Source organism: Hyperolius riggenbachi, chromosome 4 (genome assembly GCF_040937935.1).
Source record: "Hyperolius riggenbachi isolate aHypRig1 chromosome 4, aHypRig1.pri, whole genome shotgun sequence".
Classification (NCBI taxonomy): domain Eukaryota; kingdom Metazoa; phylum Chordata; class Amphibia; order Anura; family Hyperoliidae; genus Hyperolius; species Hyperolius riggenbachi.
Genome location: NC_090649.1, coordinates 447,792,157 through 447,818,390, shown reverse-complemented (window position 1 = coordinate 447,818,390; position 26,234 = coordinate 447,792,157). Strand labels below are relative to the sequence as shown.

Sequence of the window (26,234 nt, the reverse complement as noted above, 5' to 3'; positions counted from 1 at the left end):
CTTTGCGCGCAAGGCCAGTGTGCGCGAAGCATCGCATTGGATGCGCCGAAAACGGCGCACCCGATGCGCCTATAATGGCGCATTGGAAGCGCCCTACACAGCGCATGGGGGGGACGCACCTAATGCGCCGTTATAGGCGCATCAGGTGCGCCGTATTAGTTTCGCGCGCAGCGGCCTTACTTTGCGCACGATCTGACTCAGCTGTGTGTGTTCTAACTACTTAGCACCCTAGTTAGCACGCCCAAAGCCTTTAGGCGTGCTAACTAGGTTAGCACCGGTTAGTGAATCAGGCCCTATATATGCTGCCATTGTAGCTCCATGTCTGGCTTCAGTGCTACTGGTGGGAATCTAGAACAGCTTTCCCAGGGTGAGATACAATTGTCCCACAGCACCCAATCATAATCCTTGATTAATTTCTAACTCAGTGCTGCAAAATAACATTTCAATACAAGAATGTTTAGTATAAATATTTCAGGGGAACCAACAGTTATTGTCACCCATACTGAGGGAACAAAATGAAGAGCGCAGACTTCCTGTACTCATCATGCTCCTCCGTGAGAGACTGAAATTATGAACTAGAAAACCTACGGACCCCAAATACGAAAAAAGCCTGATCGGGTCCACGCTACTGTGCAAGCATCAGCCGTCAACTGAGGTCTCCGAGCTGGGATTGGGGAAGCCTTTGGATTATCCAGAGGGTTTTCTCTATTTAGGTAAGTACCCATTTAGGCACTTTTTTTTTGCTACAGGTACACTTTAAGCTCAACTCTATTTTCCACTATTACAATAGTTAATTGCAAAACTTCCAATTTACTTTGAGAAACCCTCACTGTGTTCTGCTATAACCCAGGAGAGGATTGTGACCCGTACAGCAGCTGGCTTGCAAGAAGTGATCTCTGGTCTGGTGATATTTTTAGTAATAGAGGACACCCACCTGCAGCAGCGCTATGGGGAAGTTCCTGTGCTCCTCCGCTGTGATCCACACTCTGAAGGCTTCGTGCACAGACTCCATTGTCTGAACGGTTTCCAGCAATTCCTCCATGAAGTCCAGTCCCAGGTGGCAGTTTTGCAGCAGGACCCATCCGCCCTGTGTGACAAACATCAAATCAAACCCAACTGGCCTTACAGGAAGTGATGCAAATACTGGATATCTGGCTGCTGTAAAAGCTGGGAGGGATCGCAGGAGTATTCTGCAAAGAGTTTGGCTTCAATTCACTAAGCATTAGCACATTCGGGAAAGCAGAAAACAGCTGGTTTTCCAGAACATTTTGTGAAATGTCAATTCAGGGCCCATTCACACCAATTAGCGGGCAATTCCTGCTAATAGCTAGTGCTTTTTAAAGCGCTAGTGCTTTGTTACCCTAGGCAGCATTCTCACTGCCACCAATCGCGGGCGTTTTGCGATTAGCACCAAGCGCAAACTTGTTACCTGGAGCAGTTTTGCCGTGGTTCTGGAGCGATCACAATTAGCCTTCGTAAAAGTAGCAAATCGCGATCAGCCCCAAAACACAAATTTGTCCAGTGATTTTTTTTTTTGCGGAAAAATCCCCCAGGCAAAAAGCTAGTACTAATCGCTAGTGTTTACCGATTTTAGGTGTGAATGGGCCCTTAGGCTGTTACTGTATGGATAACTGAAATTACTGACTAGTGAGGTAAATACCTCATAAGCGTCAATTCAGAAAGATTAGAGCATGCAGTAAGACCTCTTTTCCATGAACTGTTGATAGGCAGTGAAATGCCTCTCAAACTCTTTCAACTGCTCACTGCTGCCTGGTAACTGCTTGTTGCTGCATGATAACTGCTTACTTCTGCCTGGTAACTGCTTGCTGAGCACACGGCTCAACAGTTCGTGGAAAGGAGGCCTAACACAAGTGAGATGTTCGGTATCTCTAGCCTGGAGCTGTCAGTAACTACAAGCAGCCATTTGGAAGGTTATAGAAAGGAGGAAACAAAGCAGAGATAAGGGAGAAACTGTTTCCCTTATTTCACAATATTATGTAGTAATTAAGTTAATACGATACTAATGGTTTTGAGCTGATACAAATTGTATGTTAATTTTAGGCAGCTTGGACTTGCACTTTACTTGTTTGCTTCCTATGGCTAACCTCATCCCCCATTTGGCTAATCTTAACCACCCAACCACCTGCACCACCTTCCCCTTTCAGCTAACCTTAACGCCCCACCAATTGCCGGGAAAAAAAATGCCTATAGTGGCGTCCCAACTTCCTCCAATAGTGGAAGATATGTAAATTTACCGATATTCTATTGTTTCACTGCAAATTACAATGGTAAAATACTGTATGGGTAATACATACCGATATTTTACTAAAACTAAACATAACTTTATTCTCACACTGAACTCTCCCACTATCAATGCCTAATCTCAACCACCCACCCCTTACAGCTAATCTTAAGGCCGACATGGATAGTAGGGAAAGATGTAACTCTGGTGGAGTTTTGTCGCCACCTAGAGGATGCGCCCGGCTAACGGATAAGTACCCTTAACCACTTCCCCCACCACAAATCACCGCAAAAAAGAAACGCAAAAAACCCCCAGCTATTTAAAGGAGTGTGTGAACGACGTCCAGACTTCTGCCGCTAACAGCCGCCCAAATTTTCCTGTCTCACTCGAGTGTATATGTACCCCTCAGGCCCATGAGTGTTGCAGGCACACCTGTCACATTGGCGCGACTCCTTGCCTTCTCCTGTGCCCGGCCTGTTTTTGAATTGCCACCGGGGGCAGCTGTACCACGTTACACCTCTGCATGTAGTGACGTCAGAACATGTGCCGGTGTCTCATGGAACAAGCGCTCGCTGTGGCAATTCAAAAAGATGCAGAGCACAGGGAGAGGACAGGAGTTTAACCAGCATGACAGGTGAGACTGCAACACTAACCATGGCCTGGGGGTGCGGTGGCGGTCAAGAAACCTTATACGGAGTGGAGTTTGCAGGCGGAGGCAGCAGAGCTAGGACGATTTCCAATAGATTTCATGCAGAAATCTATTGGAAATCAATAGGTAGGCAATAGATCCATCTCTAATCAGATTCAATCAGAGAGGGATCTATCTGATGGTCGATTTGGTGGCCATTGAGAAATGTATGACCACTTTATAGCTTTGCAGAGATGATATGCAAACTGTGATCTCCCATTCATGATTTGCATATGATAATCTATACAGTCTTGATTGCGCAATCTTACCAGATCTATGTAGTCGAACGATAAACTGGAAGTATATTTTTAATGGATAATTTAGGTAATCCCTCATATTACACCAATAATTCTGTTTGATGAGGAGGAGGGGTCGGGGAAAGTCCTGATGCTGTGAGCTCTTACTATCCCTCAGTGGTGGAGGTCTATGCAGACTAAATACTGTCTAATGAGTTACAAAAGTGCTTGCTGTAGTCCACCTATCACACTCCATTACCACACAAGAGAGCTCCGCCTTCCTCCTCCAGTTCCGATATGCATGTTCATTTTCTCACGGTGACACACAAACACACACCTGCTGCATGGAGGTCTGTAGAATCCGGCGTGCGTGTACGGCTTGTCCTTGTCCCATGGATACAGAATGGAACTCTGTGTCAGAGAAGAGATGAAGCCATTCATAAGATATATATATATATATATAAATAAAGGTGTATTCCATTACTGGGGAGAAAATGTCAGCTCATAAAACGATAATAAAGATGATATTTCTCTTAATGACCCTGGAAGCTGAGAACTTTTCCTTATCACTAAGGCAACACTTGCTGCTGTGTTATGTAGTGCTGTGTAGAGCTGTGTGCCGTGACTCTATTCCATATCCTATCATTTATTCATAATACATTGTGCATAACCTTTTCTTAAATAGAGAATCCATGTATGATTATGAAGTCCACCACTTTGTGTGTGGTGTGTGTGTGTACGCGGTGTACTCCACAGCAGAGTACAGCTACTTTCTGTGCAGTGTGTGTACGTGGTGTACTCCACAGCAGAGAAGAGCTACTTTGTGTGTGTGTACGTGGTGTACTCCACAGCAGAGTACAGCTACTTTCAGTGCAGTGTGTGTGTACGCGGTGTACTCCACAGCAGAGAAGAGCTACTTTGTGTGTGTGTACGTGGTGTACTCCACAGCAGAGAACAGCTACTTTCTGTGCAGTGTGTGTGTACATGGTGTACTCCACAGCAGAGAACAGCTACTTTCTGTGCAGTGTGTGTGTACGTGGTGTACTCCACAGCAGAGAACAGCTACTTTCTGTGCAGTGTATCTGTACGCGGTGTACTCCAGAGCAGAGAACAGCTACTTTCTGTGCAGTGTACAGAAGTGATAACTGATGTTAGGTACTGGCAATGTGTGCAGGTGCAAAAATGAACTTACAGGCTAGCAAAATGTACAACCTTCCAACTCCCTACAGCTTATTCCGCCCTGCCTCTCTCCTAAAATAATGTCATCTGTGTAAGAAATGATATCAGCAGGAAATCTGGCATTAGTTTTGTCATCCTGCAGTTAAGAAATGATTGATTTCTCATTTTAAAAATCTGACAGGTTAGAAATTTGGTACTGAGCTCTCGGATTCCGAATTTCGAGTTTGCCATCGGAATTTGGCAGTTCCGAGTAAGCACTCGAAACTCGAAAATTCGGCAATTCCGATACCGAATTCGCGTTTACATTGAAGTCAATAGTGCTAAATTCCGTGGTTAATTGTGAAGCCACCTTACATGCTATCATCACCAAATTTGGCATGTATATTAAGCAGATGAGTAGGAACATGGTTAAAAAAAATTTTGTGAAAAGACCTTATAATTTTTGAAATAAACGTTTTTAAAGTTTTATAGGAAAAATGGTTTTTAAACTCCTCCGGTGCCCCAGGAGGAGGTGGGGGCCGCCGACGTCCTGGGGGGGTTCATGGTGCCATCCGGGGGTCCCCTTTAACAAGCAGACTCCGGAAGCCGCCCCCTCCCCAGGAGAAATGAGTATAGGGGTACACGGTACCCCTTACCCATTTCAGCAGAGAGTTAAAAAAAGAAATAAAAACACGACAACGAAAAAAGTACTTTATTGCTCTGGATTAACCAGGGATACTTACCTTGCAATAATCCCACGCCAGTATCCTCAGGAGTGGTCCCAGGCACCCGCCCAACTCCCGGGGCTGAATGGCTATAGACAACCTCTGCAATCTGTATTGCATAAGCTAGAAACACGAAAATTGTTTGCTAAAACAAGAATTTTCGGCAAACAGTGTCATGAACAAAATGGCTGCTGGGGAATTCCTGTTCCCCGGAGGCCACCTCAGAGTGTCAGATTGAGCGTTATTTCACATAAATAGGTGGGTCCAGGGGACCAGGGCACCTCCTGCTCTGGTCACCTGGACCCGCCATCTATGTGAAAAATGGCTGGTTTCTAGTGTGGCCTCCAGCGTTCCGGGATTTCCCAGTGGCCATTTTGATCGCATCACTGTTTGCCGAAATTTCTTGTTTCAAAGGCAACATTTTCGTGTTCATAGCCTCTGCTATACAGATGCAGAGGCTGACTGTGACCATTCAGTGGCGGGAGTTCGTCGGTGTGGGAGGGTGGTGAGGTGTCCTAAGAGGATACTGGCGTGGGACCACTTCTAAGGATACTGCCGTGGGATTTTCGCAAAGTAAGTATCCCTGGTTAATTTAAAACAATAAAGGACTTTTTTCGTTGTCGTATTTTTATTTCTTTTTTTTTAACTCTGCTGAAATGGGTAAGGGGTACCGTGTACTCCTATACTCATTTCTCCTGGGGAGGGGGCGGCTTCCGGGGTCCGCTTGTTAAAGTGGAACCCCGGATGGCACCATGAACCCCCCAAGACGTCGGCGGCCCCCACCTCCTCCTGGGCCACCGGAGGTGGGGAAGAGCCCCTTGTCCATGGATTGGACAAGGGATCTGGGGGAGAGGGGGAGGTTGACCACCCATCTCCTCCAGAGCCCCTACCCCCCATACTATGGACCATGCGGGCTGGTATAGCTCAGGGTGCGAAGCCCCACGTGGCCGGGACTCCGCGTTCTGGCTATCCCAGCCTGCATGGGAGACAAGGAGTTAAGGAGGCTTGGAAGGGGGGACCTCATGCTGTTTGTTTTCATGAAATGTATACAATATGTATACAGAACTCGGAATGCAGTAACCTGTACTGCAGCAGTGTCATTTTTACACAGTTTAAAAACCATTTTTCCTATGAAACTTTGAAATCTATTTGCTCAAAAACTATAAGGTCTTATCACAATTTTTTTTTTTTACCATGTTCCTACTCATCTGCTTAATATACATGCCAAATTTGGTGATGGTAGCATGTACAGGGGCTTTACAATTAACTGCAGAAGTTGGCACTATTGACTTCAATAGAAATGCACTCGGAACACGAAAATTCGGAACACGAAATTCGGTTTTCGCATGCGGTACACGAAATTTCGACGCAATCGGAATTCAGCTGTTTCGATCAGCCCTAGACGAGATCACCTGCGCAGAAGCGTATTGCAAAAATACGCTTCCGCACAATGCATAAAACTTGCGTGGCTAGGGATGCAGCAAAAACGTCACTTCCGTCACATAAAGCCGCACTGCGTCAGTATAAAAAAAATCTATGCGGATGTAGTCCCTTTTTTTTTTTTTTTTTTTTTTTTTAGGAGACCCTATGGATGGGAGAAATCCCTGTCTGTTAACAGTGACTCACCTCTCCCCTCACACCCACATATCTACTTTTTATGACGAGTCAATTGCTATTTATACCCCCATATTTCTGCAGTTTTAACCTTATGGCGAGATATTTAGTTTTACAACCCACACGTAGTTTTACAACCCCCAGGCTACACAGATTCATTAAAGAAGTCTTGATCCTAAACATGTAGCCTAAATCTAATGAAAATTAGAAATGATGCCCCTTAACAGGCAAAACTGGCCAGAGCAATGCACCTGTGACAAATTTGCATAACCCCGCCTCCTCCTGATGCTACCCTTCTGTGGATTTATATCAATACATCATGTTTGTTTTCACATGTTGCGTTGCTTGGCAGGATCTGGACAAATACCGGGGGCTTGATTCACAAAAGAGTGCTAACTGTTAGCGCGGCCGTTTTCGCGCAAATTTTCACGTGTGCGCGCGATCGCGAATTTTCGCGCGCAATTAAACGTTTTCACGTGCATCAAATCGTTATCGTTTTTGCATGCAAACTTGCATTTGCACGTGCAAACAATAGTGATTTCACGCGAAAAAGTGCGTTTGCACGTGAAACCGTTTAATTGCGCGCGAAAATTCGCAAACGCGAAAATTCGCGCGAAAACGGCCGTGCTAACACTTAGCACTCTTTTGTGAATCAAGCCCATGGTGTATATAATCTATATATGAATTAAATAATGATGGAGAAGGTACTTTTGTATTACGCGTCCAGCAGAGCGGCTGATGTAACTGAGCCTGTTACCGGGGCTCACCGCAGCTGAACGGCAGACTGCGGAAGGATGGCGTGGGACTTAGACGTGTTTATGGGGCGGGAGAAAGCCCCGGGTAAATATAAGAGTTTTAGTATTGTTCGTCTCTGAGTCTCTTTAAAGTCCTTCGACAGGAAGTTGCAAGGTCTCCTGGGATTTGACCTCGAAAAAAATGCAATCTCCTTGCCTTTTTTGTATGCGATTTTCTAATGCAGTCACTGCGATTACAAGTTTCTAAAATCGCATCATACTACTGTATACAATTCATCACAATTTTCATTATTTTTAAAAAGGCTTCGCAATTGAAAAAAAATGCATGATGTTATAAGAACACAGCGCAACGCAGTCTGTTTGTAGAGGCCCTAATGCACTAATCCTTAATCTGCACTGACAGCACATGTAAGGCTGGGTTCACATAGGACATAGCGTGAAACGCTGCGTTTTATGTCATGTTGTAAGTTAATGTTGTGTTCGGTGTTTGTGGGTTTGTGGTGCGTTTGCAATGCGTTTGTGTGCAATGTGTTTTAATGCGTTTTCATATACAAAAAACGCATATGCGTTCTGTATACGTTTTCCATGCATTTTTAGATTTCCATTCATGCAAATCACTTGGAAGACAGCAGGAAACCAAAATACAGCAAAAAAAAAAAAAAAAATTGGGGGGAAAAACGCATGAAAAACGCATACCATTGCGTTCCCATTGACTTTCATTTTGTGCGTTTTGTGGGTACGCATTACACACAGGGAGTCAAGAAGCCGCTACTGCCACACATCTAACCGAGCCTTTTCGAGCACGCCAGATTGATGCCAGTCTGAACGTAAATCGATCGGGCTTCCAAAGCGCAGTATTAGTCTCTGGCAAATTCAGGCCGGTTTCACTATGAATGTTGACGGAAGCCTGGCGGCCGCACTGCCGACAGCATTCTTCGGGGATTACTGCGTTAGTACGCGGTAACTCCTATCTGGCAGCCGGCAAAGCAGGAAATGACACTCACTTCCTATGGCCGAAGCGATTAGGGCTGAGCTCTTGGATTCCGAATTTCGAGTTTCCGATCGGAATTTGGCAGTTCCGAGTAAGCACTCGAAACTCGAAAATTCGGCAATTCCAATACCGAATTCGCGTTTACATTGAAGTCAATAGTGCTAAATTCCGTGGTTAATTGTGAAGCCCCCTTACATGCTATCATCACCAAATTTGGCATGTATATTAAGCAGATGAGTAGGAACATGGTAAAAAAAAATTTTGTGAAAAGACCTTATAGTTTTTGAGCAAATAGATTTCAAAGTTTCATAGGAAAAATGGTTTTTAAACTGTGTAAAATTTAATGGTCACTGTCAGCCTCTGCATCTGTATAGCAGAGGCTATGAACACAAAAATGTTTTTTCTAGTTTACATTTCTTGTTTGAGTCTTCTGGGATACTGACTTCTGAAAAAAGCAATTGAATCGCATTGCATTGCATTTTTTGTGCGTTTTACAAGCGAAGCGTTAAAAAAGCGCAGCAGGCAATGCGATCGCATTTTTTCTAAAAATGCATCGCACCAGTGTGTACAAGTCATCACGATTTTTCATTATTTTTCAAAAGACCTTGCGATTTTAAAAACACATGCGTTTTTAAAAACAGCAGTGTGTACAGGCCCTTAGTCACAGACAACATCTCTGCTCTCAGTTTCCGCTTGTCTGCGATAGTTTGTGAGGCTGAGGGGGGAGGGAGCTGCCTGTCACATGCTGAGAAATTGTGACTAATCTCAGACTGGACTGCAGATAATTCACTATGTAATGAAAAACTTGTAGTATACTGTAACATGATATATACAGTGGTGTGAAAAACTATTTGCTCCCTTCCTGATTTCTTATTCTTTTTCATGTTTGTCACACTTAAATGTTTCTGCTCATCAAAAACCGTTAACTATTAGTCAAAGATAACATAATTGAACACAAAATGCAATTTTAAATGATGGTTTTTATTATTTAGTGAGAAAAAGAACTCAAAACCTACATGGCCCTGTGTGAAAAAGAAATTGCCCCCTGAACCTAATAACTGGTTGGGCCACCCTTAGCAGCAATAACTGCAATCAATCGTTTGCAATAACTTGCAACGAGTCTTTTACAGCGCTCTGGAGGAATTTTGGCCCACTCATCTTTGCAGAATTGTTGTAATTCATCTTTATTTAAGGGTTTTCTAGCATGAACCGCCTTTTTAAGGTCATGCCACAACATCTCAATAGGATCCAGGTCAGGACTTTGACTAGGCCACTCCAAAGTCTTCATTTTGTTTTTCTTCAGCCATTCAGAGGTGGATTTGATGGTGTGTTTTGGGTCATTGTCCTGCTGCAGCACCAAAGATCGCTTCAGCTTGAGTTGACGAACAGATGGCCGGACATTCTCCTTCAGGATTTTTTGGTAGACAGTAGAATTCATGGTTCCATCTATCACAGCAAGCCTTCCAGGTCCTGAAGCAGCAAAACAACCCCAGACCATCACACTACCACCACCATATTTTACTGTTGGTATGATGTTCTTTTGCTGAAATGCTGTGTTACTTCTACGCCAGATGTAATGGTACACGCACCTTCCAAAAAGTTCAACTTTTGTCTTGTCCGTCCACAAGGTATTTTCCCAAAAGTCTTGGCAATCATTGAGATGTTTTTTAGCAAAATTGAGACGAGTCTTAATAGTTTTTTTGCTTAAAAGTGGTTTGCACCTTGGATATCTGCCATGCAGACCGTTTTTGCCCAGTCTCTTTCTTATGGTGGAGTCGTGAACACTGACCTTAATTGAGGCAAGTGAGACCTGCAGTTCTTTAGATGTTGTCCTGGGGTATTTTGTGGCCTCTCGGATGAGTTTTCTCCGCGCTCTTGGGGTAATTTTCGGCCGGCCACTCCTGGGAAGGTTCTTCACTGTTTCATGTTTTTGCCATTTGTGGATAATGGCTCTCACTGCGGTTCGCTGGAGTCCCAAAGCTTTAGAAATGGCTTTATAACCTTTACCAGACTGATAGATCTCAATTACAGTACTTTTGTTGTCATTTGTTCCTGAATTTCTTTGGATCTTGGCATGATGTCTAGCATTTGGTCTACTTCTCTGTGTCAGATACCTCCTATTTAAGTGATTTCTTGATTGAAACAGGTGTAGCAGTAATTAAGCATGGGGGTGACTACAGAAATTGAACTCCGGTGTGATAAACCACAGTTAAGTTATTTTTTTAACAAGGGGGGCAATCACTTTTTCACACAGTGTCATGTAGATTTGGAGATTTTTTTCTCACTAAATAATAAAAACCATCATTTAAAACTGCATTTTTATCTTTGACTAATAGTTAACGGTTTTTGATGAGCAGAAACATTTAAGTGTGACAAACATGCAAAAGAATAAGAAATCAGGAAGGGGGCAAATAGTTTTTCACACCACTGTATATCCTCTATAATAAAACCTGTGTCCCTGCGTGTGCTGTCTCTGTGTAACTGGGTCAGTGCTTTTTGCGACCCAGCCTCACAGAGACAAGAGGACGGGAATAGAGAGCCGGGCTAGCGTTTTATAAGAATTTATAAATCAGACAGTACAGATTCTCTTTAATGGGGGCCCTCAGATGTAGGCACTCTTGAGCATGGTCACCTGCCTCTATCCTATGGATATGAGTTAACTGGGCTATTTACATTTTCACTTACTCTACACTGCTTATAGACCATAAGCACTGAGCTAAAGTAAGGGAGGAGGAATACATGAAAGTTAATAGTGAACACATCAAGTACCACCTGGGCCCCATAGCAGTTGCTATGGCTGCTATGGCTATTGCTGCGCCCCCGCCTCACCTTTCCATTGTAATGCACAGTACCTCTTTCATATTCAAACGTCCCCCCCCCCCTTTTTTTCCGGCTAAATGTGCTGATTTGTATAAATAAATACATTTATTTACTTAAAACATGGTTACCTGACCTAAATTTATGGCCACTAAATGCCTTGCTTATTAAAACAAAAAACTCACCGAAAATAAGTCTTTTTCTCACTACTTATTCATGGTGTGCCTAACTAGAGGTGTGGTGGTGGTGGCCTGCCTGGATGAAGATGTGATGGGGTTCTGCTTGGAGGTGTGATGAAGGCTTGTATGAAGGTGTGATGAACATGTAATATAGGCCTGGATGGATGTTTGATTGAGGTGTGGTGGGGGCCAGCCTGGATGACTGATGAAGGTGTGGTGGAGGCCTGCTTGGCGATGTAATGAAAGTGTGATGTGGGCCTGCATGGAGGTGTGATGAAGGCGTATATGAAGGTGTGATGAACGTACAATGTAGACCGGCATGGATGTTTGATTGAGGTGTGGTGGAAGCCTCCTGCATGGAGGTGTGATGAACGTACAATGTAGACCGGCATGGATGTTTGATTGAAGTGTGGTGGAAGCCTCCTGCATGGAGGTGTGATGAAGGTTTGTATGAAGGTGTGATGAACATGTGATGTGGGCCTGCATGGATGTTTGATTGAGGTGTGATGTGGGCCTGCATGGAGGTGTGATGAAGGCTTATATGAAGGTGTGATAAACGTACAATGTAGACCGGTATGGATGTTTGATTGAGGTGTGGTGGAAGCCTGCATGAAGGTATGATAAGGGGTGGTGGGGGCATGATTAGAGCTGTGAGGAAGGTGTGGCAGAAGGTGTGATATGGGCCTGCCTAGAGGAGTGATGATGGTGTGACTGAGGCTGTATTCACAGTGGGACGTTGCGGTTTAATGCGACGTTAAAGTCGCAACGTGTCTGTGTTAAGAGGTAACACACTGCAAGCAGTGAGTTACCCCGACGTAACATTTTTTTTAACGCAACTTCAATATGGCACTGTGAACGGCCCATAGGATTAGCATTGCAGTGCGGTAAGCTGCGTTATAAGACTTTATAACGTGCGACCATAACGTCCCACTGTGAATGCAACCTGAAGGTGTGTTGGAGGCATAACTGGTGGTGTGATGAAGATATAAGTGTAAGTGTGGCGGGGGGTATGATGAGAGTATAACTGGAGGTGCAATAAGAGTGTAAATGGGGGCATGTGTTGAAGGTGTGATTTGGGTGTGACTGCAGGTATGATGAACAGCTAATGAAATGAGGACGTGACAGGATGTGTGATAAAGATGTGGCTGGAGGTGTGATGTAGATGTGTTAGGGGTGAGTTTTTTGCCCAATTAGGCTTGTGTTTAAAAGTTTTCTCCTTTACAGATATGAAAGAGGGACTTTAAAGTGAACCTAAACTGACCTCCCAAAAAAGGGGTTACACTTACCTGGGGCTTCTACCAGCCATCCTGATGGTACCCGATGGTGCAGAGGCCGACGTCGCCAGGTCAGCCTCTGCACCGTCGGGGACCGGGAGCCAGTGGCTGAGAGCAGAGGTGCGGCGAGGGACAAATCGGCTGCTACGGGAAGGAAGCCCTGGGTAAGTAGGTGTCTTTTTTGGGTAGCTCGAACATTCCCCTTTAAGTCACACCACTGGCATAACCCTAACCACGCCCCCGCCACACCCCTAGTCATGCATATCACAAAGAATTCCTAAGAAAAAGACGTAGTAGTTTTATAATACAAACTGGAATAAAGTTTAGAGTTCATTGAGTATATAATTTTTTTCAGTATAAAAATACAAATATCTACACAGAGCTGTAAGTCAGTCCTGAAAGAGATACGGAGGAAAGGATTCACTTCCCAAAGAGGAACTGACCCTCTGTGTAAGTTGGGAGCTATGCCTGGAGTGCCGGACGTGCACTATGAACCCACATCAAGCATTTGATTATAAAGCTGCTGAGGACTGGTACTTGGCGTTGGTGGGAGTGAAGATGCATTGTAGGTCTCTGCTGTCTATGCTTGCTCTCGAAAAGCTCTGACAGTTATGTATTACAGCCTCTGTCTTGCTGCTACTGGCCGCCGTCATGCTTAGTAAGGGCAACCTTAAAGTGAATCTGAAGCGTAGTAAAAATAAAAAAACAGATACTTACCTAAGGAGAGGGAAGGCTTCGGGTCCTATGCAGTGTTCCCCAACCCTGTCCTCAAGGCCCACCAACAGTGCATGTTTTGTGGAAATCCACAAAGGTGGTTAATCAGCTCTGCTGAGACATTAATTACCTCACCTGTGAATGTTTGTGGTTTTCTGCAAAACATGTACTGTTGGTGGGCCTTGAGGACAGGGTTAGGGAACACTGCAAGAATCTTCCTGTCCCTCTCACAATCTCCTCGTTCCTTCACAGGCTCGTCCGTTCAAATCTCTGGCTGCAGGAGGTTTCGGAAGTCTTTGATAGCCCAAGTGCTCCCCAAGACTGGTGGCTCTGTACTGCGCATGTGCGAGTAATCGAGAAAAGGCGCTCGTGCATGCACAGTATGGAGCGGCCTGTCTTCAGGAGCCCGAGTGCTCCCGAAGACTTCCAAAACCCACCGGCAGCGGAAGAGAGCAGTCTCCAACCCATGGGTAGGAGATTGCTAACGGAGGTGCCTGTGGGGGAACAACGGGACGTGAAGAGGAACGGGAAGGCTTTACAGGCCCCAGAGCCTTCCCTCTCCTTAGGTAAGTATCTGTTTTTCTTTTTTAATTACGCTTCAGACACATCCATACTCCTCCTGCAGCAAGTAAAGAAAACACTCCAAAGCTCCATGCCACAGAATCACCCAGAGAGAGGATATAATGAAACAACTGCCCAACTCCCTGTACAGGTAGACACCAATGGTACAAGCCAACTGAGCTGATAAATACATCTTAGTTATGCTAGTTCACACTGGGGCGCTTCTGGGGAGCTTTTCAGTGCTTTGCTGATCGTCAACGATCAGCAAAGTGCTGTGACAAATGTATCCCTGAGATCATTCTCACTGCAGCATTTGCGCTTTGCATAAATCCCAAACGTGCTGCATGCAGAATTTTAGGGCTCGTTTCCACTATCGCGAATCTGCATGCGTCCCAACGCATGCAGATCCGCACATGTAATACAAGTGGATGGGCCTGTTTCCACTGTAGCGTTGTTGAGGTGCGTTTTTTTCAGCGTGAAAAAAACGCACAAAAGAGCCAACGATTTCGCCTGCGTCGGGAATCCGTGCGAATCGCCGCTAATGTATTTAATAGTAAAAACGCATGCGTTTGTTACATGCGTTTTTACCTGCGATTTCGCGTGCGATTTCGCACCTTTTTCAATTTTATTTAGCCCTGACAGTGTCATGGTTAATTTCTATCGCGGGTAAAAACGCATGTGGAAACGCATCCGCATGCGTTTTTACAAGCGTTGGAATGCGGCCGAAATCGCGTCGCAACAGTGGAAACGAGCCCTTAAGGGGGATCGGGATGTGTGATTCTCGTTTCCCTTCAACAGGAGTCGCAAAATCGTGAAATTTCTTGCCACAAAATCGCAATGGCTGGACGATATATTGCAGAGAGTTGACATGAAGAATTATTCAGCAACGCAATTAAAGGACGACTGTAGGGGGAAAAACAGTTGAACTTACCTGGGGCTTCTAATGGTCCCCCGCAGGCGTCTTGTGCCTGCGCAGCCACTCACCGATGCTCCGGCCCCACCTCCAGGTCACTTCTGGAATTTTCGACCTTAAAGTCTGAAAACCACTGCGCCTGCGTGGCCGTGTCCTCGCTCCCACTGACGTCACCAGGAGTGTATTGTGCAGGCCCTGTACGGTCTGTGCCTGTGCAGTACGCTCCTGGTAACATCAGCAGGAGTGAGGGTGTGGCCACGCAGGCGCAGTGGTTTTCCAACTTTGAAGGGGTTCTGTAGGGGGGGTAGGGGGCTGAGAATAAAAACCGCCACTTACATGGGGCTTCTATCTGCCCCGTGTAGCAGTAATGTCCCACACCGTCCTCCTCCGATCCGCCGTTCCCCGCCGCTGGCACCGGGCAATTATTCGTCTGACAAAGACGAGTAATGCGCGCTGCCGCTCGCGTCATCGGAAGCTTACTGCGCAGACTCAGTACGAGGTTTTCTTGTACTGCGCCTGCGCAGTAAGCTTCCGATGACGCGGACGGGAGCGAGCTGGCCACAGCCGTGCACCTGCAGTTGGACGGCATGCCGCGCTAGACCGGGGCCGGGAACATTACTGCTACAGGGGGCTGATAGAAGCCCTAGGTAAGTGGCAGTTTTTATCCTCAGCAGAACCCCTTTAAAGTCGGAAATTCAAGAAATGAACCGGAGGTAGGGACCGGAGCAGTCTGCGCGGGCACATGATGTCTGCGGGGGACCATTAGAAGCCCCAGGAAAGTTCAACTCTTTTTTCCCTTACCCACCCAACAGTCGTCCTTTTAGCCAGTTCCCCAACCCTGTCCTCAAGGCCCACCAACAGTGCATGTTTTGCTGGAAACCACACACAATCACAGGTGGAGTAATTAGTGTTGCAGCAGAGCTGATTGAGGCCCCATTCACACTTAGAAGCGCAAAACGATGGCGATCGTTGCCGGCGTTTTGCGGGAGTGATTTTTCCTCGATTTCACAAAAAAAAAACCACTGGAGAGTGCAGCGATTTCTCCGTGATCGCGTTTAGCTCTTCTATAGCGCCTGGAAATCGCCTGAAAATGGTGCAGACTACGCGTTTGCGTTTCGCGATTTGTGCAATTTGCAGCGATTAGCGCATATCGCCCAAGCAAGAATGGGCCCATAGGGTTTTCTTACACTAGCAGTTTCAAAATCGCCGGCAAAACGCTGAAGTGTGAATGGGGACTAACTACTTCTGTGGATTTCTACAAAACATGCAGTATTGGTGGGCCTTGAGGAGAGGGTTGGGGAACACTGCAAAGCACTGTGAACCTAGCCTGAAAGGTCTTAAACTTGACAGGAAGAAACGGAAAATGAAATGAATCCCAATTTAAATTGTGGTAAGTTTAATAAAATTGTTAAACGGATCATTTTAAAGATGGTATCTTTTATGGCCATGATTTTTAATATTTACGGCAGATTCTGTCACTTTGATGTACGAGAGACTCCAGCATAAGGCCTGGAACCCACTGAAATCAGCAAACGCAAAACGCAACCGCTAGCGTTTTGTCTGAGCGGTTTGCAAGCGGATTCATGTGCGTTTTTGGTCATGTTTTGCAACATTGTATTTTTTTGCCCAGCGGGTGCGTAGCGTTTTGCGTTTTTATCCTGATTGGTCCTGTGAATTATTTTTCATTTTGTTACAGTGTGCTGAACCGCAAAACGCTAGCAAAACCGCTCAGTTTAGGTTTTGCTGAGCGTTTCCGCTAGCGGTTCAATACTTTACATTGAAGCGCTAACGCTCCCAAAATGCTGCAGGTCCTGCGTTTGCGTTTCTGAGAAACGCAAACGCTCCTGTGGAAGTTGCCCCATCCATTAACATTAGCCCAGCGTTTTGGCAAACTGCTAGCGTATCGCAGTGCTGCCAAAACGCTACCAAAAGCGCTCTTGTGGGTTCCAGCCCTTAACCTCCTTGGCGGTAATCCCGAGCTGAGCTCGGGGTATGCCGCCGGAGGTCGCCGCTCAGGCCCTGCTGGGCCGATTTGGATTCTGAAAAAAGCAGCACACGCAGCCGGCACTTTGCCAGCCGCGTGTGCCGCCCGATCGCCGCCGCTCCGCGGCGATCCGCCGCGTGCAGCGGCGAAAGAGGGTCCCCCCAGCCGCCCGAGCCCAGTGCAGCCGGAACAAACAGTTCCGGCCGGCGCTAGGGGCTGGATCGGGCGGCTCTGACGTCAGGACGTCGACTGACGTCCATGACGTCACTCCGCTCGTCGCCATGGCGACGAGGAAAGCGAAACAAGATAGGCCGCTCATTGCGGCCTATTTTTACTTTCGATTGCCGGAGGCGATCGAAAGTACGCTTCCGGAGCGCCCTCTAGTGGGCTTTCATGCAGCCAACTTTCAGTTGGCTGCATGAAATATTTTTTTTTTAATTTAAAAAAAACCCTCCCGCAGCCTCCCTGGCGATTTTAATAGAACGCCAGGGAGGTTAATGGTAGGATCTACCAAATGTGCACATGATCTACTGGTCTGGGTGCCGATTCATGATGAATGCTTGTTCTAGCAATGCAAATTTTGGGAGGATTCTCTTAGGCCCGGAACCCAATAGGAGCGCTTTTCTGAGCGCTTGTGATTTGTAAAGCTCTTGCTAATGTAATGCTATGGGTGTGATCCCACTGGAGCGATGTGATTTTATAAAAATCCCCCACAGCATTGCATTAGCAAGAGCTTTTTCAAATCACTAGCGCTTAGAAAAGGCTGCTAGTGGTTTTGAGCCCTTAAGCCTGGAACCCACTACAAAACGTTATTGCTAATCTCAATCGCTAGCGTTTTGTATGAGCAGTTTGTAAGTGATTTCATGAGCGTTTTAGGGAACATTTTTAAAAAGTGTATCAATTTGCCAGCGGTTGTGTAGCAATTAGCGATTACCATTTTAAAGTCTGATTGGTCCTTTCAATTAATTTTAATTTTGTTACAGTGTGCAGTAACTTGAAAACGCTTGCAAAATCGCTCCGTGCAAGTTTTGATGAGCGATTACGCCAGCGATGATATACTTTACATTGAAGCGCAAACGCTAACAAAATGCTACATGTCCTGCGCTTGCGATTTTTCAAAATCGCAAACGCTCCTGTGGAAGTTGCCCCATCCATTAGCATTAGCTGAGCGTTTTGGGAAAACGCTAGTTTTTTCAAGTGCTCCCTAAATGCTCACAAAAACGCCCTTGTGGTTCCAGCCCTCAGTCTGATCAGATAGCTTATCATTTTCCTCTCCATTGGTGGGACGGAACAATTGTTTCCAATCACAAGGATTGGATCGGACGGTATGGTATACATGTGGTGGAGTGATTAGTTTGTGACATTGGATCGTTAATGGGCACATACATCAACATGCACTACAGCAAGAGCAAAGAGTAAGAGTAAGGAAGCCTTACATTTCTATTGCTGGGAGCACACAAGGTAGTGTAGGAAACCATGCGTTTTCTGCACTGTGCGTTTTTATTTTTTGGTGCCTTTGTTGTTTCCTTTGGTGCCTGTATGTAATGTACTGTAGATCAGCATCGGAGCGTAATACATTACCTGCACCCTGCAGCAGAACAGGTCCTCTTCAATCCGTTACTGTGCAGTTCACCGGTGCTGCCTGAATGGCACGGTGATGATCTGCACAGAAGAGAACTGAAGAGGACCTGTTCTGCCGAAGGGTAATATATTAGGCCCCTTTCACATGGGCAACTGACAGGCAGTGAAGTTACCACCTGTCAGCTGCTCTCCTGCACCGACCGGGCGCTTGTTTGCACTTGGTACCGGCACTGGACAGGCGCCCCCCCTCCACCATGAAGTCACATCTGAGCGTGGCCGCAGCTGACTCAAATGTGACATATCGCGTTCCTCCGACGCGGCGCCCAGTAACACCACCACGTGTCAGCACTTGACATGCGTAGTGTCGGCCTGTTTCCACTACATGCAGATTCTGGATGCAGAAAAACTGACTCCAATGAATGCCTATGGGCCTGTTTCCACGAACGTTTTCATTGTATGGGTGCATACAGTGCATGATGCAGAAATCTGCAAGTTGCATTCAGTGGAAACAGGCCCATAGACATTCATTGGAGTCAGTTTTTCTGCATCCAGAATCCGTGTGTAGTGGAAACAGGCGCTATATAGCCATCTCCAGAAATTTGGATGCAGAACTAGTGGAGATAGGCCCCTTACAACTGCTGCCATTTGTCTGCATTTAAGTTTCCCCCGAATTGCACTGGCGGTCGGGATACTGAACAGCTCGGCAAGCAATGGCAGAGGTCGCGGGGGCTATTGTTACACATCTGCCTAGGATGAATAAGGGCAGCGCTAAAAAAAACACTGCCAGGGATAACTGGAGTTAAGAGTAAATAGTCAGGAGTTCTCACTGGAAAAAGTACCACTACACTAAGGAACTTCCTCAAGAGGGCACCATAAAGGGCAGGGATGCTCTCACGAGTAATAACGAGCTCCGGCTTGAAGGAGGAAGTGCGCCGCTGTGAGGCTTCCAACGCGACCAATAGGACGCGTGCAAGCTCTTTGGAATGCAGGGCGGACGTATCCCAATCACACACCTGCGCCAATTAAACCTCATTTGAATCACGAGTAATCACTCGTGAGAGAATCTGGTAAGCATCCCTGAGAAAGGGTTAATATTTTTAATGTAGAGAAACAATGGTCTTAGGGCTCGTTTCCACTATCGCGAATCTGCATGCGTCCAACGCATGCAGATCCGCACATGTAATACAAGTGGATGGGCCTGTTTCCACTGTAGCGTTGTTGAGGTGCGTTTTTTTCAGCGTGAAAAAAACGCACAAAAGAGCCAACGATTTCGCCTGCGTCGGGAATCCGTGCGAATCGCCGCTAATGTATTTAATAGTAAAAACGCATGCGTTTGTTACATGCGTTTTTACCCGCGATTTCGCGTGCGATTTCGCACCTTTTTCAATTTTATTTAGCCCTGGCAGTGTCATGGTTAATTTCGCATGGCACCCTGCCATGCGAAATCGCATGCGAAATCGCGGGTAAAAACGCATGTGGAAACGCATCCGCATGCGTTTTTACAAGCGTCGGAATGCGGCCGAAATCGCGTCGCAACAGTGGAAACAAGCCCTAAAAGGCAGCTAATTGTCATCTGGGCCTCCATCCACTAATGTGAGCCATTGTGGGCACCAGCAGAGTGAAGGGAACAAAACACCTCTCCTCACACACAATCCTCAAATTGCTTTTAGGGCTTGTTTCCACTGTTGCGACGCGATTTCGGCCGCATTCCGACGCTTGTAAAAACGCATGCGGATGCGTTTCCACATGCGTTTTTACCCGCGATTTCGCCTGCGAAATTAACCATGACACTGCCAGGGCTAAATAAAATTGAAAAAGGTGCGAAATCGCACGCAAAATCGCGGGTAAAAACGCATGTAACAAACGCATGCGTTTTTACTATTAAATACATTAGCGGCGATTCGCACGGATTCCCGACGCAGGCGAAATCGTTGGCTCTTTTGTGCGTTTTTTTCACGCTGAAAAAAACGCACCTCAACAACGCTACAGTGGAAACAGGCCCATCCACTTGTATTACATGTGCGGATCTGCATGCGTTGGACGCATGCAGATTCGCGATAGTGGAAACGAGCCCTCAGAAAGGCTTAAAGCAAGAAAAACAGGAAGCATCAATGAATGAACTGAATTCTGTCAAGAAAACAATGCAAAATCTACCAAGTCCCGTCATTTCAGAATGCATGGTGAGCTGTACAGTTCCCATGGCTACATATACAGACCCCAACTGTGGTCAACGAGATGCTGCTTCATTGTGGGTTTATGCAAACTTTATGCTAATTGTTTGCAAATGTTACATGAAATTTCCATAAACCCAGAACTAACAGCGTCACATTCACCACCCCTATTAATCACTGTGTGCCTGTCTCTCCTGAATTAGCTTGCTTTAGGCCTCTTTTCCACGAACTGTTGAGCTGTGTGCTCAGCAAGCAGTTGCCAGGCAGCAGTGAGCAGTTACCAGCCAGCGACAAGCAGTTACCAGGCAGCAGTGAGCAGTTGTGAGAGTTTGAGTGGCATTTCACCCCCTAGAAACAGTTCATGGAAAAGAGGCCTTAAAGAGAACCTGAAGTGAGAGGAATATGGAAGCCGACATTATTACTTCATTTTACATAATACCAGTTACTTCTGTCCTTTTGATCCTCTGTCTCAAATACCTTTAACCTCCCTGGCGGTAAGCCCGAGCTGAGCTCGGGCTATGCCGCGCAGGGGGAGATCTCAGCCCCTGGTGGGCGATTTTCAAGCTGTAAATTGCTGTGCGCGCAGCCAGCACTTTGCTAGCCGCGCGCACAGCTTGATCGCCGCCGCTCTGCGGCGATCGGCCGCACGCAGCGGCTGAAGAGGGGCCCCCCCCGCCAGAGCCCTGCGCTGCCCGGATGACGTCATCCCGATCGTCGCCATGGCGACAGGAGAAGCCAAACAGGGGAACGGGTTATATACGCGTTCCCCTGTTTGCTATAGATGCCGGCGACGATCGGACTAGAGGGCCACATGCGCCCTCTAGTGGTGTTTCATGTAGCTACCACTCTGGTAGCTTTACATGAAACAAAACAAAAAAAACCAAAAAAAAAAAAGGATTTTTTCAATCAGGAAAACAAAAAAATTAACCGCCAGGGAGGTTAAAGGACCACTATTGCGAAAAAATATAAAATGTAAAATGCATGTGTACACAAATGTAAAAAAAAGTAAATTTCTTCCAGAGTAAAATGCGCTATAAATTATGTTCTTACTACGTTGCTGTCACTTGCAATAGGTTGTAAAAATCTAACAGATCTGACAGGTTTTGGACTATTCCAGTGATCTGCAAACTTGCCTCTCCAGCTGTTAAGGAACTACGAGTACCACAATGCATTTCAGGAGTCTGACAGCCACAGTCATGATTCATAGCGTAGTGGTTAGCTCTCTCGCCTTGCAGCGCTGGGTCCCTGGTTCGAATCCCAGCCAGGGCACTATCTGCAAAGAGTTTGTATGTTCTCTCCGTGTCTGCGTGGGTTTCCTCCGGGCACTCCGGTTTCCTCCCACAACCCAAAAACATACGGATAAGTTAATTGGCTTCCCCTAAAATTGGCCCTAGACTACAGTACTTACACTACATAATATAGACATATGGCAATAGTAGGGATTAGATTGTGAGCTCCTTTGAGGGACAGTTAGTGACAAGATATATATATATATATACACTGTACAGCGCTGCGTAATATGTCGGCGCTATATAAATACTAAATAATAATAATAATAATAATAATAAAGGCAAATGCATTGTGGGACTTCTTGTTCCTTACGGTAACAGCTGGAGAGCCAAGTTTGCAGATCACTGACTATTTCATCTCATCATGGGGACTCTCTAGGATTTCTTTATTTTCAAAATAACTTACTGAAAGGCAGTTCCTCAGTCAAACGAGTGTGTAAGCGACTAAGGAGGATCGACAGCATCTTTGTATAAAAATTCTGGTACTTCAGACTATAAGACGCTCCTGACCATAAGACATAACTAGGTTTAGAGGACAAAAATCAGAGGAAAAAATATATATGTTACGGCCAGAACCCGAAGTTTGGCCAGAACTAGAAGTGGCCGGCCACTTCGGGTTCTGGCCGGCCAATGTGCGAACTGGCCACTGCGCTGCGGCCAATGCGAGAAATGCAACAATTCCTGTAAGGTTAATGTTATGTTGTGGCCGCAGCGCAGCGGGCAAATGTATCACATCTTACTTTATTCAATGAAATTAAGCCGCCCGGCTTTTTCTCTGCCTCTCTCCTCCCCCCGCCTCTCTCTCCTTCTCTTATGGCCAGCCGGAGGGGACACGCGTGTCCCCGAGAGTCGTTCCTCGTGGCAGGAGAGCAGAGCGGGGAGGCTGCAGACATTGCTTCTGCCAGCACCCGCTCTGCAAGAACGGCAGGATTCCCCTGCCGCGACGAACGACTCTGGAGGGGACACGCGTGTCCCACCCGGCTGCCCATAGGAGAGCGAGAGAGGCGGGGGGAGGAGGAGAGAGAGGCGAGGGGAGGAGAGAGAGGCAGAGAAAAAGCCGGGCGGCTTAATTTCATTGAATAAAGTAAGATGTGATACATTTGCCCGCTGCGCTGTGGCCACAACATACCATTAACCTTACAGGAATTGTTGCATTTCTCACATTGGCCGCAGCGCAGCGGCCAGTTCGCACATTGGCCGGCCAGAACCCGAAGTGGCCGGCCACTTCTAGTTCTGGCCAAACTTCGGGTTCTGGCCGTAACATATATACTAAACCGGGTACATCCATAGTGAAGGGGCATCTTGTGGAGTATGCCCCCTTGTACTTCCCTGTGTCCTCCTGTGTCTGCCTCTGTCCTCCTTATGTCCCCCCTTGTGTCCTCCTTATGTCCCCCCTTGTGTCCTCCTCTATGTCCCTATGTGTCCCCCTTGTGTCCTCCTCAAAATTATGCTCCTTTGTGACCTCTTCTGTCCTCCTCTATGCCCCTTTGTGTCCCCCTCGTGTCCTCCTCTATGCCCCTTTGTGCCCCCCCCCCCTTCTGTCCTCCTCTATGCCCCTTTGTGTCCCCCCCTTGTGTCCTCCTCTATGCTACTTTGTGTCCCCCTTGTGTCCTCCTCTATGCCCCTTTGTGTCTCCCCCTTGTGTCCTCTATGTCCCTTTGTGTCCCCCCCCCTTGTGTCCTCCTCTATGCTACTTCGTGTCCCCCTTGTGTCCTCCTCTATGTCTCTTTGTGTCCCCCCCCCTTGTGTCCTCCTCTATGCTACTTTGTGTCCCCCTTGTGTCCACCTCTGTGCCCCTGTGTCCCCCTCTATGCTCCTTTGTGTCCCCCATGTGTCCTCCTCTGTCCTCCTTGTTTCATCCTCTATGCCCCTTTTGGTGTCCCCCTCGTGTCCTCCTCTATGCCCCTTTGTGTCCCCCCTTGTCCCCTCTATGCTATTTTGTGTCCCCCTTGTGTCCTCCTCTATGCTCCTTTGTGCCCCCCTTGTGTCCTCCTCTATGTCCCTTTGTGTTCCCTGTGTCTTGTGTTTGTCCCCCTGTGTCCTCCTCTGCATGGGCACAGTACAGGGAGTCGGTTGGTATTGGCAGCATTCACAAGTCAGGAACTCCCTGCATTTGGACTATAAGACGCAGTGACTATTTCCCCAATTTTGGGGGAGAAAAGGTGAGTCTTATAGTCCAAAAAATACAGAACTTCATAGAAGCATATGTACATGTGTATTTTAAAGCCCCGTTCACAGTGTTCAGAATAATTCTGCATGTCAACACACTGCCCATACAGCTCTATGGGCCTGTTTCAGTACTTTGTTGTAATGGATCGTGTTTTTCTAACTTGCTGTATGCAGGCTTTGTATTACAGTCTATCTACAGTCTCCAATGCAGTTCACACTCATTATAACTCATTTTAACACGTGCTTTATGCAACTGACTACTGTGAATCCAACCTAAATTTTAAAATATTTTTTGTGATAGTGGTCATTTAGCCATAGACCCTGAACAAGCATGCAGATCAGATGTTTCTGACAAAATCCTGACTGGATTAGCTGCATGCTTGTTTCAGGTCACGTGTGTGATTCAGACACTAGTGATGACAGAGAGATCAACAGGACAGCCAGGCAATAGGAAATAAATATTTCAGCCTCCATATCCCTCTCCCTTCAGTTGTCATTTAAAAACCTCCCCCATCCTGATAGGTGCTTCTTATTTGTGAGTTACAGAACAGTAGGGATGATCAATGAGATGCAAATTTTTCCGAAACTATGCACATTTTTATGCAAATATATGCCGTTTGAAAATGGACCAATCAATTTAAACCCAGGTTTAAACTGATTGGCCCATTTTCAAGCTGCATATATTTGCATACATTTGTATCAACTCGGAAAAAATTGCATATCTGTGATCATCCCTACAGAGCAGGTGACGAAGGTAAGGCCATCTTAGGCTCCTCCCTCTGCTCAAGAAGCGTACATCAAAAACGTTTTCTGAGGTTGATGTATCAAGTCTAGAGGTGCAATATTAATGCAAATTGTATGCAGCTTGGGAATTCGTCCAATTACAAATCGGCAGAAAGTGCATTGGACTGGTCCAGTTCAAATCTACATACAATTTGCATGAAACCATATTTAATAGAATCCCACTGACAATCTCTGATCAAGACAGGTGCAAAAAATACTGAAGCTTCAAAGGAACAGCAACCAATTAGGTTTCACCTGTTACATGAAAATGAAACAAGGCCTCTGGTTGGTTGTTTTGAGTAACTGCTCTTCTTGATCAATCCTATCAGGCATTAATGAACATGACATTTTAAATCCCACAGAATGTGAGTTTTGTGCAGAGACCTATTCCTAGTGATATAAGAGGTGTAAACCCATAATTCCAGCAGAACTTACCAAACTTCAGCCTCCTGGCCAGCCCCTCAATCTGGTTGGAGGGATCAGATCCCACAGACAGGAAGCAGATGAGCGGAGTGCGCCTGTCACTTTCTTCCCACGTTCTCTCCAGGTTTAGAAGAACAGGTTCCGTGTATCTTGCACCGAGGGAGTCCCCGATATACCTCCAGGCCTGACGCACAGTGCGATCCGGGCACCAAGACCTGTACAACAAGGAACAGAGAGCTTCACAAACGCATCTATTACCAATTTCTCCTGCAAGATTTTATTCCTGGCCTTAACAACGAAGCCTTGTACACACGTTAGATAAAAGTAGTTTGAAACGACTGGTGAACTATAGATTCTACCATTTTGACAACTGTTGTAAAAAATGTAGCGAAAGAACAACGACGAACGACCGATACCGGGTATGCTGCCCAATCCAACTGGGGGAACAACTCAGATGACTATTGGGCAGACATCGTGCAGTCAGTGTGTATAAGATATTCAAATAACATTGTTGCAGAGCATGAGCACAAGTCGTGTGAAATGTCACTTTCTACTTGTGTGCGCAGTTTTCAAAGTTTTTTTTAAATCTGTTCCTTTAGAATATCGGTGTGGATGAACAATGTCGTTTAAAGTACTTGTCGTTCTTTCTAGCTGACCCTAATGAATCCCTACAAACTGCGTTTAATTTAATAAGTGAGATGGGTTGTTACTCGGGGCTTTCCGTGAACTGGAGCAAGTCTGCTATCTTGGGCCTGGATAATCCTCAAGTTTCGACTTCCCCCCTGCCTTGCCCGTTACAAATTGTCACGTCATTTACATACCTAGGTGTGACTGTAACAGTAGACCCACAATTATACTACCAAAATAATATTGCTCCTCTCCTGTCCCTGACCCAGTCAAAAATATCAGCCTGGACTAGACTCCCACTCTCGGTAGCTGGACGTGTCAACCTAATAAAGATGGTCCT

At 46.2% G+C, this 26,234-nt stretch overlaps 1 protein-coding gene across 4 annotated transcripts in view; it reads right to left on the bottom strand.

Annotated features, from left to right (window-relative positions):
• DNAH8 (dynein axonemal heavy chain 8) overlaps positions 1 to 26,234 on the bottom strand; it is a 491,368-nt gene that overhangs the window by 47,690 nt on the left and 417,444 nt on the right. For all 4 annotated transcript variants that reach the window (XM_068232705.1, XM_068232706.1, XM_068232709.1 and 1 more), the window contains 3 exons: positions 25,280 to 25,482; positions 3,504 to 3,577; positions 935 to 1,087 (listed from right to left, as the gene is read on the bottom strand). In XM_068232705.1, the coding sequence (XP_068088806.1) occupies positions 935 to 1,087; positions 3,504 to 3,577; positions 25,280 to 25,482 (430 nt within the window). The remainder of the gene's footprint in view (positions 1 to 934; positions 1,088 to 3,503; positions 3,578 to 25,279; positions 25,483 to 26,234) is intronic.